General features: G+C 41.6%; 1 protein-coding gene across 10 annotated transcripts in view; it reads left to right on the plus strand.

The window, feature by feature from the left end:
* The first annotated feature begins 5554 nt into the window (after positions 1–5554).
* Positions 5555–18313, plus strand: part of EPM2A (EPM2A glucan phosphatase, laforin) — a 41978-nt gene continuing 29219 nt past the window's right edge. For 2 of the 10 annotated variants that reach the window (XM_074862932.1, XM_074862941.1), the window contains exon 1: positions 5555–6393. In XM_074862932.1, coding sequence (XP_074719033.1) covers positions 6132–6393 — 262 coding nt within the window. In that variant the 5' untranslated portion in view covers positions 5555–6131. Of the gene's footprint in view, positions 6394–6663; positions 7985–18313 lie in introns of those variants that run through there. The other 8 variants (XM_074862940.1, XM_074862933.1, XM_074862938.1 and 5 more) reach the window with 8 other exon arrangements.

An 18313-nucleotide genomic window follows, 5' to 3' on the forward strand; every position in this document is an offset into this window, starting at 1 on the left:
TTAAGTGATACTATGATCTTAAAGACTCTGCCAAATGTTTTGCCCTCTAACACTCTGTGTGATTTTTTGAAATGCTGTTGGTCATACATAAAACACTTGCAAGAAAAAAAGTCTGCATAATGAAAACTAAACAGTAACTTTTTCTTAAAATGGTCACAGGAGTATAACATACAGGAACTTTCTATCAACCAATAATTGTTGGGGTTCCTAAGAACACTGAAACCATGCTCAGCTACAGATGGTGCGTTAGACTGGAGCACAGTTACTAGAGTCTATGTGCACCTGCTTTTGAAAGTAGGAGGATTATGTAAGTCTCCACAAAGACACATTCTTCTACTTAAAGTTTCATCTGTCATACTGCACATCAGTCTGGGTTCAGATTGCACTCTCCTAACTAATGGAGTAAAGTTTTGGTATTCCATGCAGGCACAGTGTTTGGTTTTACACTGTGCCTTGTTTCAAAAGGGCTGAAACACTTTTTTTCCCCGAAGTAGGTATTTTAATGGGAAACTTGATATACCATTGGTGGTAAAAGGTTGGTTTCAAACAGTGTACCTTATAATGAGTTGACATTGTAACAACTTACTGTTGCATACTGGTTTTCACTCAAGAAGCTCAAGGTACTTTGCGATCACCAAATCTCTACTCTCTTAGAGGAGTTTACACAAGCCCTCCAAGTAAATCCTTGGCCTCCCTTCTGCCCCTTTGTGCCAGGCAGAAAAGCCCCACTGCTGGTAGGGTGACCAGAACTCTGGGTTTGCCTGGGGACACGTTACCCTGGTGCAGACACTCCCCGGGTATGCAAGGCTGGCCTGGAGCGTCCCTCCCAGAACTGTGTGGGTCTCTTAGAGGCAGGAGAGGAGCTGTGTGCAGGGCTTGTCTGCAGTATTTGTTGATGTCTGGGCATTGATGGGGCTGATAGGGCATACTGAAAGGGCCCTCTGCTGAAACATGTTGGGACTTTCTCCAGCTCCCAAAACATTTGAGGCTGGGGAGGACGGAGAGATGGCTTTATGTTTTTATTGGATTTTGAAAAGACATACCTACCAGAACAGTTATTCCTATATGAGTTCCCGTAATATTTACTGTAATGTTATTGCATATTTGTGCTGCCTAGTTACTTCTAAAAATAACAAACTTTTTTTAAGGAATACACTATACAAAACCCCATGCAAAAATAAAAATAATCTTCTGTAGTTTTCTATCTATTATTACAATATAATTTTCCAACTCAACTTCTAAAATGCTCAGTCATGCCAGAATTTCTGTAGGAATCACAGAATCACAGAATTGTCTAGGTTGGAAAAGACCTTGAAGATCATCCAGTCCAACCATCAACCCAACATTGACAGTTTCCAACTACACCATATCCCTCAGCGCTATGTCAACCCAACTCTTAAACACCTCCAGGGATGGGGACTCCACCACCTCCCTGGGCAGCCCATTCCAACGCCTAACAACCCGTTCTGTAAAGAAATGCTTCCTAATATCCAGTCTAAACCTTTCCTGGCGCAACTTGAGGCCATTCCCTCTTGTCCTGTCGCTTATTACTTGGTTAAAGAGACTCATCCCCAGTTCTCTGCAACCTCCTTTCCTTAATCTTCTGCATAAGTATTCTTCTCCATAAAAGGCTGCTACTAGCACTAAGCAGCTATAACGGTTCATGCAGTTATCACTGCTCTGACACAGTGCCTAAAACTAAAAAATAAGAATAGCAGTGCTTATCTGGAAACAGGTTCCTAAATTGCTTAGTCTTCTTTCAGTCTTCAGACTGTAAAGGTAAAATCTCAGCTTTTCTTTTCTTAGCTGTTATACTGTCAAACAGTGAAAGCGTTAGTTCATACTTCTAACAGAATTATCATGAGAAGGACAGTTAGACTTCAGTTAGAAGGTTTGGATCCAGAGATCACTGATTAGTTTAGATTATTAATCAACATAATCAACTTTCACTTAAAACAGTGGAATTAAATTATTTGCATTAGACTAGTTATATTTAGTTCAATCTCTTTGAAGAAGCATAGGCTGTCTAAATTTTTCAGCAATGAACATTTTACCCAAATCACTCATAGATTTAAATCAGCTTCCACATAATATGTGTTTTCCCTTTTACAAGCAAGACTGTACACCAGTGTGCTGCCTTTCTCTATTCTATAATTACCACAAACATTTGGAAATTGCAATAACACTTTCTCCGTATCTTTACAAGAAAGTAAATGACCTAAAAAGGGAAGAAAGGCTAGTGTAGGAATGAGCACAGCTAATCTAAACATCACTCACAACTTGCGATCAAGGACACCCCCTACCCCCCACCCCCTTCTCCACCCAGATCCTTTCACTATTTGTGTTTTGGTTTTGTTTTTCAAACTCTGTCTTCACTACAGATTTCCCTATTTGGAAATACTATCCTTTGAGATCACTGTACAGCAACAACAGATAAAGCTGTGCCAAGGAGAAAACCGGCCCATGGTGTAAAACTTTGTAATCAGTAAAGAACATGTACACTACAGACACAGGCTACCCCAACATGGAAGTATTAAGTTCATCTGTTATTTTAGTAGTGTTCACATTGTTCAGATAACTGTGTGCTATTTCTATACCTACTAGACACTCTTCAAATAAGAATATTGTGAAGAAAAATAAGACTCTCCACTTGGTAAGTTGAGTTTTGGACTGCTGTATACTGTCAAAGTTCTTACATTAGTGGCTTTATTATAAATTCAGCCAGTAATACTCTGTCCAAATTTCCTGAATGTAACAAACAGTTCAAAACTGAGTTCACAAAAATACCAGAACAACTTTATGCCAGGAAGAAACAGTATAAGAAATTAGAAGGACTTCTGTAGCATAAGAAAACCATAAACATATCTCTCCTGACTGGTTAATCTTCCATAGCAATCGGACTTCCATGAACTCAGAATCTCAACATTAGTGTTTCAGCAGATTTGTGATTCTGCAAAAGTTTAGTACACAGCAACAGAAAATGCCTTTAAATGTGTTTTACATGTATGTAAATACAATCACATCTCCAAATTCTGGACATTCAAACTTTTCCTTAGAACCCTTTTAGCTGCAGCAATTAAGCATAAATTGAAGATGTTAACTGTTGATGTTAAGCTGGAATCACACAGCCTCAGTGATTCCTCCTGTGAAACTACCACCACCTGCACACATTTTGGATAATAAACCAGACATAAGGGCTAATTAGCTGAAAATTACATAAGGCTAGGCCTATCAGTACAGTTTAGGATAAATCCCACCAAGCAATTGATTCTTGCAGAGATTATGATCTCTAGAGCCCCTTCTTGGATCCTAATGCTGTGGAAAAGTAATTTGTCTTTTTCATGCAATTCTTCCCATTTAGTCAGTTAGAAACACAGTCAGCATTGACAAACACCTGGGATGGTACCAGCAACAGTAAGGCTTGAAGGCTTTACAATAAACTAGGCAGTAAACATCCCTGTGTTGCTAGTTTACTGTTAGATTTGAGGTAAATCAAGGTGTCCACTCAGCAGATGTCATAGGTTAAGTATATTGCTAGATCCTAAAGAGCTGTTAAGGACCCAAAGGACACAAAATTGTTTATTAAAATTCAGACAGACCACTAAGACGGTAGTTTGTTCTCACAGAAATGATCAGTCAACAATAGTTTCTGAGACAGTTAGAAGCAACTTGATTATTAAGGTTTTGGCCCCTTTATGCCAAAGATTTTTGATGGGACCTGTAAGGCTTGCCAAGTTGGAATGAGGACTTCATATAGAAAAAAAAAAAAAGGAAATGGTCATGTTTAATTTTGTGGCTGTAAAAGATGACTGGATTACAGGGAAGGCTTTCAGGTTTGAGAGCAGTGTTGAAGACTGCAGGGGAAGAGCACTGGTCAGGCGGTACTAGGATAAGAGGTCATTTTGGCAAAGGAAACTAGTTTATTGTTAATTCCTTGGGAGGCTTCAGGTGACACTTAAAACTAAATTTAGGGTTCCCAACAGTGGAAGTACTTCATCAACTCCTGCAGTCCCAAACAATAACAGTAAATGTAACATCTGCCCTCCCCGCCGCCTTTAGTCTAGCCAAAATTCCAGTTTAGATGACAAATCCATAGACCATGCAAATCTAGCAATGCAAAAAACATATTTTTGCCTTTGGTTCTGAGCTTAAATCCACACCTTATGGTACCTATAGCTCACCAGTCTCAGATCTAAGAATAATCCATTTTATCCTGTCTACAGCCCTCACTCAGTCCACAATTTCATCAATAAAATGCTCTTTCCACTATCCCCAAGCCATGGGACTTCTGAGTCCCAAGCCAATCTCCAGTTCTAGTTTTTATCCCAGTCTTGCAGGATCCAGCAATAAATAAAGTTTTTCAGCCTTTTTCGTTTGATCTCTCAATGCTAACCCTAATCTGAAGTAGAGTTTTTGAGGAAAGAGCAGGAAGTCAAGCTTGTCACTTTCTGTCATCTTTAACCTTAATCTAACACCCAACATTGACAGGCACAAAATGGATTAAGGCAGAACCTGGAGAAGAAATGGACTGAAGTATTTTTAAAGTATTTGGCACATCAGAGTCTAAAGAACAATTTATTGTTCCATGTGGCTTATAGGTCTAAAATGAAGACTCGGTACTTACAGGCACAAAGAAGTTAAGGTTTCTCTAAAGGCACACGTGTTGCTGGTTTCTGTTTACACTGAGGCTTAGGCAACAGCCAGGAACTAAAATATCAATCAGAGGTATTGTTGGATCCTGCAGTTTCCTAGCTGGGACTGTGACTAGAACAAACAGAAGCATATGGTTTTATTGTAGGCACGATATGCTGGCGTGCTTTTAGGGCTACTGTCAAGCTTGAACTTTGGGATAAAACCCCAAAGTTCATTGTTACATTCTGTATCGCCCATAATACTAAAATGAAGTGTATTGTAAAGGGGTAGATATTTGAAAGACAGTTATGAGATAGGCTATGGGTAACTCGACTGTAAGGTTGCGCAAAAGCAACGATTAAAACGTAATGCTCTGTTCCACAAGGCAGCAGCACTACAGTGAAGGCTGGTGCTACCAGAAATGCGTGGAGGACAGCCAGCATTCCCTTAGCTTTGGTTATGTCTGGAAAAGTGGCGGCACATCCCCTACACAAGTTCAGTAAGGATCAGTGAAAAGGAACTAAAGCACTCTTAAAAATAAATTTGGCAGTACATACTCTTCAGTGTGTCATCACCCCTGAACACAGGAAACAAGCAGCCATCTTTTGAGGCAGGATTTCTTTTGACTCGTTGAAAGGCCTTCATCCCGTTCCCAGAACTTGACCTAAATAAAGTTACCACTCCTCTGTTTCTGTCCCTAAACGCTTCTGAAATGGGTGTATTCAGACAAGGACCGCCCTACAAATGGTTGGATTGCATCCTCTTTCTCAGTCATTCTTTGCAAGCCCTGAATATTGCTACATGCAGGAGTTGCCAAATTACAGCCAGAAGGGCAAAACAGAATTCATGCAGTTGGGAGCTACTGAATTTTTAAGAAAGCTTTCTAAACCCCCCCCCCCCCCAGTATTTCACATTTCTGGTCTCACCACGAGTGGCCGCCTGCCTGCAAAGATACAAACATCGTGGGCACTTAAGTCTTATCTGAGGCTAAACCTTGTTTGTAATGCTGCTCGTATGGCAGGTATTTAATGATGTTTGCTGCACTAATTAAGTCTGGGCTCTCAGCAGTAATTGCAGTAGCTTCATTTAACCAACTAATAATACTCCCTTGCTAAAGTCAGTATACATAACGTGTAGCCTTCTGCAACCTGGAAACCGAATATTTACCTGCAGAGATAATTCTCCGTTCCAGCCCTAATTTTTGGAGGCTTTAACTCCCAACCGGTATTTTGGGACGTAAGTCCCCTCAGCGACATGCGTGCACACAGGCAAGCACCCAAGAAAACCCAGACTGGGCAAAGCCCTGACGGACGACTCGGTGCCGCCCCGCCTCACGAACCGGGCGGGCCGGGGCCGGGTCCAGGGGCGGCGTCCCGGCCCCTCGCGCCCTGCCCCCGGCCCGGCCCCGGCCCCCGCCGGAAGTGCGGGCCAGGCGCGGCCCCCTAGCGGCGGCAGGGCCTAACGGAGGCGGCTCACCGCGCCGGTCGTGGTTGCCCGCCATGCTCTTCCGTTTCGGCGTGGTGCTGCCGGCGCGGATGACGGAGGGCGGCGGCGTGCTGCTGGTGGCCGGCTCGCGGCCGGAGCTGGGCCAGTGGGACCCGCAGCGCGCCGTGCCCATGAAGCCGGTGCGGCCGACGGCCCCGCTGCCGGCGCAGGAGCCTGCGCTGTGGCTGGCGGAGGTGGTGCTGCCGGACGAGGACGCCTCCAGCCCCTTCTGGTACAAGTTCCTCCGGCGGCAGGGCGGCAGCTACTTCTGGGAAGGTAACGGGCAGGCGGGCGCGCGGCAGCCCTCGGGCCGCCGGGACGTGCCCGCGCTCCCCGGGCCGCGCGCCGAGGGCGGGGCGAGGCGGGGCCGCCGCTTCTGCCCCGCCCTCCCGGGCTGGGGGCCGGGGCGGCCGCTGGCGGCGGGCGGGGTCCGCGCGCGCTGGGACTGGTGAGGCGGCTGGGCGGGGGGAGCGGGGCGGGGCGGGGCGGGCCCGGCGGGGCGGGCCCGGCGCCGCCCGGCCCTCAGCAGGCTCGGGGCCGTGGGGGGCGGCTCGGCCGGGGCAGAGCAGTGGCGGGAGCCCGGCACCTTGAGGGATCGCTTACCTGGCTGGCGGCCGCGGTAGCTCCGCCGCTTGCCCGGCGCCCCCGAGCGTCGCCCGGCGGCCGGGAGGGGTGTCCCCGCCAGACGGGCCGTACCCTGAACTGGGTGCTGCCGAGCGTCGGCGGATACGGCGCCGGCCGCCTCCTGTGCAGGGAGGGCCTGAGTTACACTTGCAGGTAGAGCCTCCTAGGCTGACGTGACGTGACGTGAGCATTCGCTAACAAAAACATTTTTTAACCGTGTGATGGAGGAGAGTGAATGCAGAAGGAAGCTGCTCTTCTGGGTTGGTAAACGTTTCTTGAAAGAGTTTCATTTTTTTTTTCTTACTTTAGGCATTTGCTGTCCTGATCGTTTGTTTTCTTTTTTCCCCTAGAAGGAAAGAATGCAGAACTTCCTACTTAGGCGTTAAGATGTGATTTGTTACTTTATTTCAGTAAGCTGCAATGTCATGATGGCATTTTCAGGCTGACAAATTTTACCATCAGAACTACTGAAAAATAAATAGGAAGAAGTTCTGTCGTGGCTTTCCCAGCCCTCTTGCTGTTTCAGTAGTACTTCCACCATGACTTTCTCCTGTGTTGTCAAATGCTGAATAACTTTAGTGAGTTTCCATGTGCTATTCTAGTATATTTAAGTATCTTAAAAGAGAACACATACAACTGTATGCTGTAGGTAAAGCTCTAAATATACCTCTTGTCACTGAGGAATGGATCTTACTTGGTGAAAGGAAGACAGATGACTAGGTAATTTGTGAGGATTTTTTAAATTTATATAGTTTTATAGTCCACATACCGAAATAACACATTGTAGAGCAGTTGCTCTTCACCCATTTTAAGAATACATATCACACTTTTAGACTGTCATTCTGTCATACAGACTAAAACATCCATGTCATCATAACTGTTGCATTTGTTTTTTTCTTCTTCATACTAATAAAAGACTACATGTTAGTAGTACATTCAGAGAAGTTTACATCATGAAGAACTATTTACACCATGTAATAGTAATTGTTTTATTTAGCATTTAAAATAAACAGAACATTCTGCCTGTTTTAACCATGTTTTTCTTTTGCAGAAATGCAGGAAAAGTGAATTTATGGAATAAAATTCTTTGCATCTGTCCAAGGAAGCAGAATTGGGTCTGTTTTGAAGGTGCCAAGTTGTACATAATATGCCAGTGCTATTGGTATATACAGAGGTCTTCACCACACAGGATATAGAAATAACAGTAGAGTGTTGCAGTCTGCAGAGACTCTGCAATTGAAAGGTGATGGTTTCTGTCTAGTTTGGAAGTAATGATATCTCAAGGTATTTGCCCATACCTGGGAGTGCATTTAGTAAATGTAGTCTGAGTAATAAACATACTCTGTTTTGACAGTAGTGCTACTGATGCAGTTTTAGGATTAGCCTGTGTGGGACTTTGTTCTTGTCATTGTGAACGGTCAGCAGTTTGAGTTTATTGCTTAGCTAGAATGACAGAAAACAAATGGGCATACCATCCAAATGCAGAGGGTTTTTCTAATTAGTCATTCATATCAACCATTTTTTTCCTAAGTAGTTATTTACAGGAAAGAACTAAATTTGCTTAATCCTTGAAATTTACTGTTCTTCATGTATTACATGAAGGGAGCTTAAGGATGTTTTTTATCTAGTAATTAAGCAATATCTTGCAGTCCTTTTTTATGTCGTTTGTTTTAATGATTTTTTTTTTTTTTTCAACTGTGGATCAATAAAAGTTTTGGCTGTCATCTGTTTATTCTTGTAAAAATCACAGTTTGAGAAGACAACTACTTTTTTAAAAAAAAACCCCTTTTTTTTGTGATAAGCAAATGCTATGCTTTGGCTCTTTACTATCCTACGTGTTTAGAATTAAGATGTGCTTTGGGAGACATTTAGCAGTTACAGAACATCTGCAGTTTTGAAGACATAGTTCTGAGGGCTAGAGGAAAGTGCAGAATGATACTTGCTCTAAGTTTATGAGTTGAGGCATTCATCTGTAACCAGAGAAACTCCTGTCCAATTATGGATGTCAGATGTTTCCATATATTGGATGTGAAATAATGTGCCATATTTAAGAAAATTGCTCCCAATTTTTTTATTAGTCTACTTTGAGAATTCCACTAGTAATGCATATTATTTTTATAATAGTACAGTACATTGGATCATATATTTTGAGTATAAATTTAGTTCATCCTTACAGCCGTTCCAATGCAACGGGGAAGCTGAGAGATAAAGTGAGGGCCTTTGGTTCTGTGGGCTAGAAGAGTCAAAGGCACACGCCAGCATTCTGTGGCTTTGGGTTCTGCCAGATGATCGGGTAGGAAGCCTTCGGGCAAGGCTTGGCCTGCGGGAGGGTTGCTGGCTTGTTGCTTGTGTCTGGAGGGAACTAGTTCCCCTCTTGAGGAGGATGAAGTGGGAGAGGAGACTCTCTTGTGCTCCTGAAGGGTCAGGTGCTTACCTCTGCTGTCCCAGGGTGATGATGATGCCGGCCTGCATCCAGGGCCTGTCACTGAAAGCCATTGGGCTCTTCTGGTTCAAATCACGTGATTTCTTGTATGTGCTCTGGCCCAACTGAGGTTTCTTCAGGGCTGGTGCTTTGCTGGCCTGCTGTGAGCTCAGCTGAAAGGCCTGTTATCCAGGAGGGTTTTAACTGAGCTACAGTATCTGTGGAAAACAAGTTGGCTATGTTGAGCTTTAGAATCTGGGAATAGGTTTACCCATTAGAAAAAAATGAATGTATGCACCTTTTTTTTTTTTTTCCAAATGCATCCTATGTGTCTTTCTGTGTACATTGTTTTTGATGTAGATTCTTCAGAACTGGGTTTATTTATGTCTCTCAGCTTGGAAAGTAAAAGTATATTGTGCCTACTGTCAAAACTAAATAAATGCAAGATGAAACTTATGCTTGAATTTGTTTTTGTGAGTTTATGCTTGAACACTCATTTATGCCTTTATCCCCTTTATTCTGGTCTAAATTAACTGTATGTACTATACAAGATACATGTTCCATAAAAGGACAGAAGAGTTACTAAGGGTTTGCACCAAACTGTATTTTGAGATGATGGAATACAGTCTGTTGACATCTTACTTTTGAGAAGGGGAAAAATATATATATAACAAGTATAAGCTTATATTCCAAACGTTAATCCATTCTCACATAACCATTAGTTTGTTGTAGTTGGTGCTTGCTTGAAGCTTGACAGGTACAAGGTAACTTGCCAGTTAAATCTGAAAAGCACAATTAACCTACATTCTAGTACTTTGTACAGGTGAGCAGAGCCTTATTCCTTCCAAGAAAACCATCTCTAGTTTTGGGAGGGGGGAGGAGAGAAAAGGAGGTGTCGTCTTTGCACTTACATGCTGCTGTTGTTCTCTGTGGTTTCTTAGGGGCTCCAAACAAACAATACAACACAGTTTGATTTAGAAGCGCTCAGGTTACACAGCCTGTGGCTTCCTATGTTGGCCTTCCAACGTTTCCAGTTCATACTCCCATGAGCTTGTTAGTTACAGATTAAGCCATCTATTGGACAACATACGCTTCTGATGATAGTTCAAAAAGACTGGTACATTTAAGGAGTAATAAAGGTTTTCATAATTTTGTAATATAATTAGTGAAAATATAAAGTAAAATTTGATCATAGCTTTCAAGGATCAAGCACTTGATTGGCTGAAAACATTGGTGATAGTAAGGCACATTAAAATTTAATTTTTAAAGTGGCAGTGTGTTGAAACCTAAAACAGTTTCACTTCTTGGCTTCAACTCTGTGGAACAAAATGGGTATAATTTCTTATTTTAAAGGGGGAGATTTTTTTAAAGGCTGAATGGGAAGTTAATACCTAGTTGCCATTTGTGTTGCAGAGACTGTAACAACAGAAAATATTTGGGGCCAAGCCATAGCAGGATAAAGCAAAGTAAAAATTCTTTGAGGCTATTCTGGAGAAGTACAGTTGGATGCAACATTTTTCTGTAACTTAAATGCATCTCTTTTTCTTTCGTTCCCAAAGCTAATCTACAGATCCACAAATTAGGTAACAGTTCTATTAGAGGAGAGGATAGCATTCCTTCGTACCTCTCTTAATGCAGATATTTTATGCAGTAGTGTTCCCACTGGGTGTCGCCGTTTCACCTGTGTATAGTCACTGCCTAGTTCCTTCCAGCTACTTCCACATTTCATGAGTATTTAGTGTAATCTGTTCTGCTTTTAAAAATAATCTAGGGCTTTACTTGCTTCCCCTGTCCCAGTCTTGTTTTGAAGTAGGTAGTGACTAGGAAGGAACGTAAAGCGCAACTGGAGGTTGATAGTTTAATAATTGTGCATAATATACATTTTGTTTGTGCAAGGCTGTTGCTTTCTGGACAATGCTAGATGCCTTGACACCTTTCAGATGTGAGGAAACTTTGTAAGTAAAAGTGGGTAACTTTGAAATCTACTGCCCAATACCTCTTTAGTGAATGGAGAGGAACTTGTTTACAAAGTGCAATAGCTCCTGGTGTTTTGTTCTTCAACCCCCCCAAGATGTATACTTAGGGTGGATTATGGTATGAATTGGTAGCAAGTTTTTCATTACTTCCTATCTGTGTGTCAGCGTTAACCAGCTTGTGCTGAGCAGTCTACTGGAGATCAATAAAACAATGGTGAGTTGCCTGTGAAACTGCAAAATTAGAAGAATAAAAATAAGTATGTCCACATGCATTCCTCTGGGTTTGGCAGGTAGGTGTCATTTCCTACCCACAGAGATCATCAGGGGCCAGCTCAGACTGCTGTGAGAGAGACTAATTAAAGCATTTGTGGTTATAATGGTAAAGTTACAATAAATGCATTATTTATGCAAACACTTTATTTACTACTTTTCCCATCCCCCATGTCACTCCCTGCCCTCACTGTGGGTTGAGAATTTATTTTCAATGGTGAGAAGCACTGAGAAGTGATAGGTAAAGTAATTGGGATGATCATAGAATCACAGAATGGTTTGGGTTGGAAGGGACCTTAAAGATCATCTAATTCCAACCCCCCTGCCATGGGCAGGGACACCTTCCACTAGACCAGGTTGCTCAAAGCCCCGTCCAGCCTGGCCTTGAACACTTCCAGGGAGGGGGCAGCCACAGCTTCTCTGGGCAACCTGTTCCAGTGCCTCATCACCCTCACAGTAAAGAATTTCTTCCTTATGTCTAATCTAAATCTACCCTCTTTCAGTTTAAAACCGTTACCCCTTGCCCTATCACTAGACTCCCTGATAAAGAGTCCCTCCCCATCTTTCCTGTAGCCCCCTTTAAGTACTGGAAGGCCGCTATAAGGTCTCCCCAGAGCCTTCTCTTCTCCAGGCTGAACAACCCCAACTCTCTCAGCCTGTCCTCACAGGGGAGGATACTTTGGTTAAAATTTTGCCATGGTTACTGTTTTGATGTAGCTTGTTTCCTGCCTGTAGTTCAGTAGTCATTTCTGGTATGGTAGAAAGTAACAATCACTAATATACAGTACAATGCCATAGAGAGTTTCAAAGCAGTTAGGAAGACTTTATTACATTATACATTTTGTTGCTATCAGCCTTTATTCTATCATCTGCATTTCCTTTATTCTTATTTCCACCATCTGTCTAAGAAGAATCTCCTTTTTTACATGAGCTGAATTCCCTTTTAGTTGCTTTTCTGTGGCTTCATCTACATCATTAGACAGGGCATTTGGTTAAAAACTCAATATGGTAGCAGCTCCCACTGAGAAACACCTGTGCCTAAGCAGACCTAGAGAGAGAAATAAAACACATCTTTTTGAAAGTTGTCTTTGAAAATTCTTATTTTCTTTTCTCTGATTAAAAAAAAAAAAAAGAAGAAAAAAAGCCTTGTTGATTAACAGCATTATGTGCTGAGGAGGGCTTTCTTGTAAACCACTTAGTTCTAATTCTGGTATAATTAAAAAAAATCCATAAAAAGAATTCTCTTAGGACTAGACTAATAGACTAAAAAATCTCAAATTCAACCTGGATTTTAATAGATTTAAAACTTGTTTCCTTGGTTTTATATATATATAAAAATGAGAAGTTGAAAAAGTCTGCTTCAAGTCTGGTAGAAAATAAATGTGTGGTATATGATACAAATGGTCTTTTGCTTTTTGGATATCTCTTTTGGTCTGGAAAATGCAAGGAGACATTTCTGAAAATCAAACCAGTCATGAAAAAGGAGTTAATGAACTAGGTGTGGCAAATTAACAATTCTGTCTTATAATAATATAAGGTATTTAAGTAATACAATAAATTCATTACTGTTTTCAGAATCTAAAAGGAAGATGGTTTATTGACAGCAGAAAAAGCATTAAAAAGCAAAGTGTATTTTTATTAAGCATACGAGTAAGGGTTAGTACATGACATACAGAATTCAAATGTGTTATTTGGCGCTATTTGTCAGAGGTGTAAAAATAAAGGGCAGCTATTCAGGGCCTTTGCTGAGACTTCAGGAAGTTGGGACTCAGGTCTAAGAGCCTGTGGCAGACTCAAGCTGCCAAAATACCTGACTTCGCTCAGTTCCAGTAAGGGGGATTCAGCCTTCCCTACCTTTGTTTTTTTTTTTAACAAATCTATAGCAATTTAGCCTTGGTGGGTTTGAAACAGATCCCATTTCAAGACATCAGAGATTGAATTTTGTTCAGACAGTTAGGTAGCAGGGAGACTTTCATGACAGAATCTGGTGTAAGTAAATTTGAGTGTTGTCATTGTAGTGAAGGAAGTTCAATTACAGTAATGTCTGATAATGACACGGCAGTAGGACGTTCAGATAACAGGATTGTGTCCAAAATAGGACTTGAGGTTTTTCTTCATTATAATGTTGGTATGAAACATAAGGAAGTAGCAAATACTTCATCTTTTAAATCCTTCATTTCAGAATTGTTTTTTCTCCGTATGTTTCCTTTAGTTCCTGTTGTTCTATTACTGTTTTTTTAAAAATCTTCTATTCCTCAACCCCTTCCGTTCCTCGGTCCCCAGAGTGTTGATAGTGCTTATGTTATTAAACTCTTCCAGGGGAATTTCTAAGCTTGAACTCAAGATGTTAATTTACCTTGTTAAAGGACATCGTTTAATATTGCAAATGTATTTACTTATAATATTTAGGCATACTTAAGATTTTGACTTGACATGTAAAGCCTGCTGGTTCATGCAAAATTTATGACAAAGATTAAAAAGTAAGTCTTTGCTCTTACTGATCTGTAAGTAGATGATCTGAAAATTGCCTGGCTGCTTGCTGTTTGGATTTGTTAGTTGCCATTGAAGCTAATGTGCATATCTAAGGTCATTTAAGTAGCCCTGTGGTTTTTCAAAGGTAGCAGTGAACTGAGAAACACGCTGATCTTGCTGGAGTTTGGAGGTTTGGAAGTCGCATGCCTGTGGCATAGGGTCTGGCTCAGGCAGGGATGAGATACACAGCACCTCTGCAGCTGCTGCTGTGCCCTGGAGTTTCTGCATACTTTCCCTCACACAGGAAAAACCAGAAAAAAATTAAAACTTCCAGCAAGGTATACAACAAGCTGGTAGCTGGGAGAGCTGTGGCTGAGCAGTACACTAAGTGGCTTTGCTGCAAAGAGCTCTGCGGAGACAGTGGAAGAGGCAATCTTATTTTTTTTGTTCATTCATGGTTTTTTTATTCACCACACTTAATGGTGCTGAGAAATTTCATTGACCCAGGTTTTGCTCATTATCTTTTAAGATCAAGGTGATAATTTCACCAGTGTGACTCTTCCAGAACATTATGCAATCTGTGTGCAGTTGTCCTCTGTGTCCAGTCTTTGCTGTTAGCAGACTGTTGGGTTATACTTTTTTCATCTCTTTAGTACACCTGTAATAAAATAGTAACTGAAGGTTTTTCTTTGCATTCTGTTACTGTATGTGATTAGATCAAATTTCAGAAGATCCTCTTCTGGTTTCTGCTTATCTTCTTCCAGTCCTTGATCTTTGGACATCTCTTTCTTACTTACTTCATTCGTTTTTCCTTTTCTTGTTCTTGTCTCCACCTTTTGCCAGTGCCATTTTTCAGTTACATGGAGATCTTTGGTTTTAATCTTTTGGTTGCTTGGTTGTGTGGCCAGCTTCCTTCATATGCCACTTTGATCATCCTTTATATGCATTAAACCAGGAGCCATATGTGCAGTCATGCAGATTCTGAAAGAGCCCTCTGTGAGGCTTGAGCTGAAGCGGGGCTGCTGGGTGCTTTGTTCTCCAGCAGTTCCCTGCCTACCTCAGTGGATTCCACTTCGCCACCATCCGCAGTAGAGAGAGAGCAACAGGTGGGTTGCAAAAGAAGTGAGAAACTTTGTAATTTAATGCCTAGAAACTTACTTTTACATTTCTTTCAGATAAACATTTTTGCTGTGAAGACTCACAAAGGCAGAATTTAAATAAAATCATTCTGGACCTTATTGAAGGAAAGAGTGTGCTACCCTATCAATTGAACTAGGACCTGTATCTTCTAATAAACTCTTCCAAATTCATTTTGTTCTCTAACTAGGAAAGACCACATGATCAATTAACAGGAGGATCAGTACTGTTCAGATATTTAACTTACCCTTTTTTATGGTTGAATTTTACATGTTTTCAGATGATTATGTATTTGCCTCCCGAAAATAAATAATTAAACCAATGTTTTGCCACTTGGAACAGTGTAAATAAAAACAAGATTAAGAAAAATATTAATTTAGAAGTGGTTTGGGCTGTAAAAACTTGTGTTTCCTGTTGTGTATTGTCCTTTCTCAAAAGCCATTTGTGCTTGTTTTCTGTAAAGATGAACAGGTGAATGGAAAAGATTTGATTTTCTTTACCACTGGCTCTAGGAACAGAACAGTTGAAATGTTGTTAAACTTCCCCCAAATCTTTGAGGCTGCACAATGTTTTCTTGACTATTAAAAAAAAAAGAATTCACCCAAATAACTGTTCAGTTCATATTAAAAGTACCTGGAAGCCTACCCAGCGGTCTCATTCTGTGTGCTGTGACTAACATGTGAGTTGTGAGACTGGAGCTCTTGTTGTCTCACCAGCGCTGGTGAGCAGGTGCACAGCTGCTGCACCTGAGCAGGGCATTTAAATAGGAGTTCTGGTGAATTCCCACTCTGGAGACCGGTGGAGTCATGGGAGTTTAGTCAAAGTATCCTGAAGTCTTTGTGCAAGTTTTGGGTAAGCTTGGGGAGACTGGTCGTTGTAAGGGGACAGATGTATTTACATGAACAATTTATGCACCAAAGGGTTCATTTTGGTGAGAATGTGCCTTGCAGCTCCCCTAGGGATTCTGCAGTACACCCTCATGCTCAGCACTGCATGTTTCAAGCTCTTGCCTTCCTAATGGAGTGAAGTCTAGAGCACCCAGCTTGCAAAAGGGATGCAGTCCTCCAGCCATTCAATCTCTGCATGAGTGGTATGTACCTGGGACTGGCCACTGGTGCACAGTTAGTTGTTGGTAAAGATGTGATGTGCACTTGTGGTCCTGGAGGCCTGTTGGACGGCAGCAAATTAAACCCTGAACCTTCTCTGTGCCATGCCAGACAGTGATGTAGAGGCAACCTGACACACATGGCTGCCCAGCACAGTAGTGCCTTCCCTGCTTGTTGGTGGGGCCTTTCCAAGCTTCAGGTATGGAAACTAAGCTTCAGCACTAGGCCTTCAGTTTTGGTAACTTACTTTATGAAATGCTTTGAGCATTTGAGAAGTGAGCAATAAAGCTGAGCGTAGTTTCTGTGGGGAAAGGCTGCTGCATCTGACTTCCTAGCGAAGTCACTTAGAAAATCTAAAGGTGCGGTGACCTTTTAGATAAAGCAGATAATGGTGACCTGTGGGACAGGAGAAACTTAAGGTTAAGTGGAGTAGGAAGTTGGTTTGGGTGTGAGTGGCTTCAGACATGAACAGGCATGTCTGGACTCTGCATACAGGCAATGCTGTATACAGTGGCCACTATCTTTTCTCTCTGGTGCCTGAGCAGAAGGTAAGAAATTAGAAAAGGCAGCAACACATTTCTGATGCACTGAGAAGAGTCAGATTCCTCTGAGCTTGGTCCCACTGCCTTCATCACACACTGTTTCCTCCCAAACTAGCCAATGACACCAACAGCCCTGGACTAGAGAGTGAGCGAGGAGATGTTGGTCTTTGATCTGTGGTGCTGTTGGTCGCTGCCTGGAGCTAACACCCTGCCCAACTCACTGTTCTGGCCATGGGGAAGTCCCCATGCTCCAGGAATCCAAATCCAGAAAGGACTTTACTTGGCCTATTGTGGTGAGGGAGGGGAGAGTAAATGTTTCACTTAGTGTGCCAGATTTTTATCCTGCCTCTGAAAGCTATTTTGTTCTTGCCTGAGCTCTTCCAGGGCTTGTGAGAAGTCTCGGGCTGGCTCATCTGAGTCTGATGGAGGTGCAAGGAATCTGCTCCATCAGCAGAGCTCAAGGGGCTAAAATGAGACTAAGGCATGTTTTGCCTTGAATGTACCTCATATCATGAGGTTGATGCACCTTGCTTCAGACAGAGGAAGCTCACAAGGAAAGGTTTAAAAAGATAGGGGTGGAAAAGGAAGGATCTGAGGGTTATCCAGCTAATGATTTCTGCTCATCGCCCAAGCTGTGACCATTTTTCTACCTGTATACTTTCTGCAAATACATAATAGAACATGTAAGTGTTGCTAATTGTTTTCTATTTAAAACATGGTTTATGATCAGTTACCTTGAATGAAAGCTGGTTTCATTGGCTGAAGATAAAAGTTGAGAGAATTCAATCTTTAGCCCTTTTATAGTAGCTCTAAATTATCGATGAGTCCTCCATTACTCCTCCAAACTTGTCACCTGGCTCTACTGAAACTTTGCTTGTATTGTTGTATTATGGTATCCAAAATATTATGGTTTTCCTGTGACAAACTGTGCTAGCAGAAGCGTGATGTGAACTGATACAACAATTTTCTCTTTTTTTGAAACTTAAGTGCATCTTGTGAAGCAAACTCTGGTGAGAAGCACTTGTGTATCATTTGGATATTACCTGGGTAGTGAGATCCTGATCATCTGTTGTAATTGCCTTCTTTCATAACTCTTGCAAGGGGAATAGAGAATCAACTTCCTGAACACAGTTCAGTGTGATCATACTGTTATCTAAGTTAGTATTTCTTAGAGATGGTAGCACTCTCCCCTTCCTGTCTGAATTTGTATCACTGTATTTGCTGAATATATATTCAACAAATATGTGAATATATATACACACATAAATATATATTTTGAATGTATACTCATATACATTGTGTTGCACAGACATCACATTTCAATAAGAGGGTGGTTAATTCATAGATCAGTATATAATGTAAGGAGTAGTAGAGTTAGGCAGTTCTCATGAAAAATGTTACAAATGCAAGCTGTTATTGTTTACCTAAGTATTACAGTCAAAACCGAAACGTAGCTTTTGAGATTCCTGTTTGACTGTAGGCCACAGCAGGAAGGTGAGGTTGAGTGATGCAGAAAAATCAACAGTGACAAATAACAATTAGAGAAGGAAGCTTTTCAGAAAGAGATTTGAGAAAACCTGTTTGAGGGAACAAATGAAACAAATGTCTTATGGCTATTTACTCTTGGCTCTGCTTTCATGTGTGGTT

The sequence above is a fragment of the Strix uralensis genome, chromosome 3 (genome assembly GCF_047716275.1).
Source record: "Strix uralensis isolate ZFMK-TIS-50842 chromosome 3, bStrUra1, whole genome shotgun sequence".
Classification (NCBI taxonomy): domain Eukaryota; kingdom Metazoa; phylum Chordata; class Aves; order Strigiformes; family Strigidae; genus Strix; species Strix uralensis.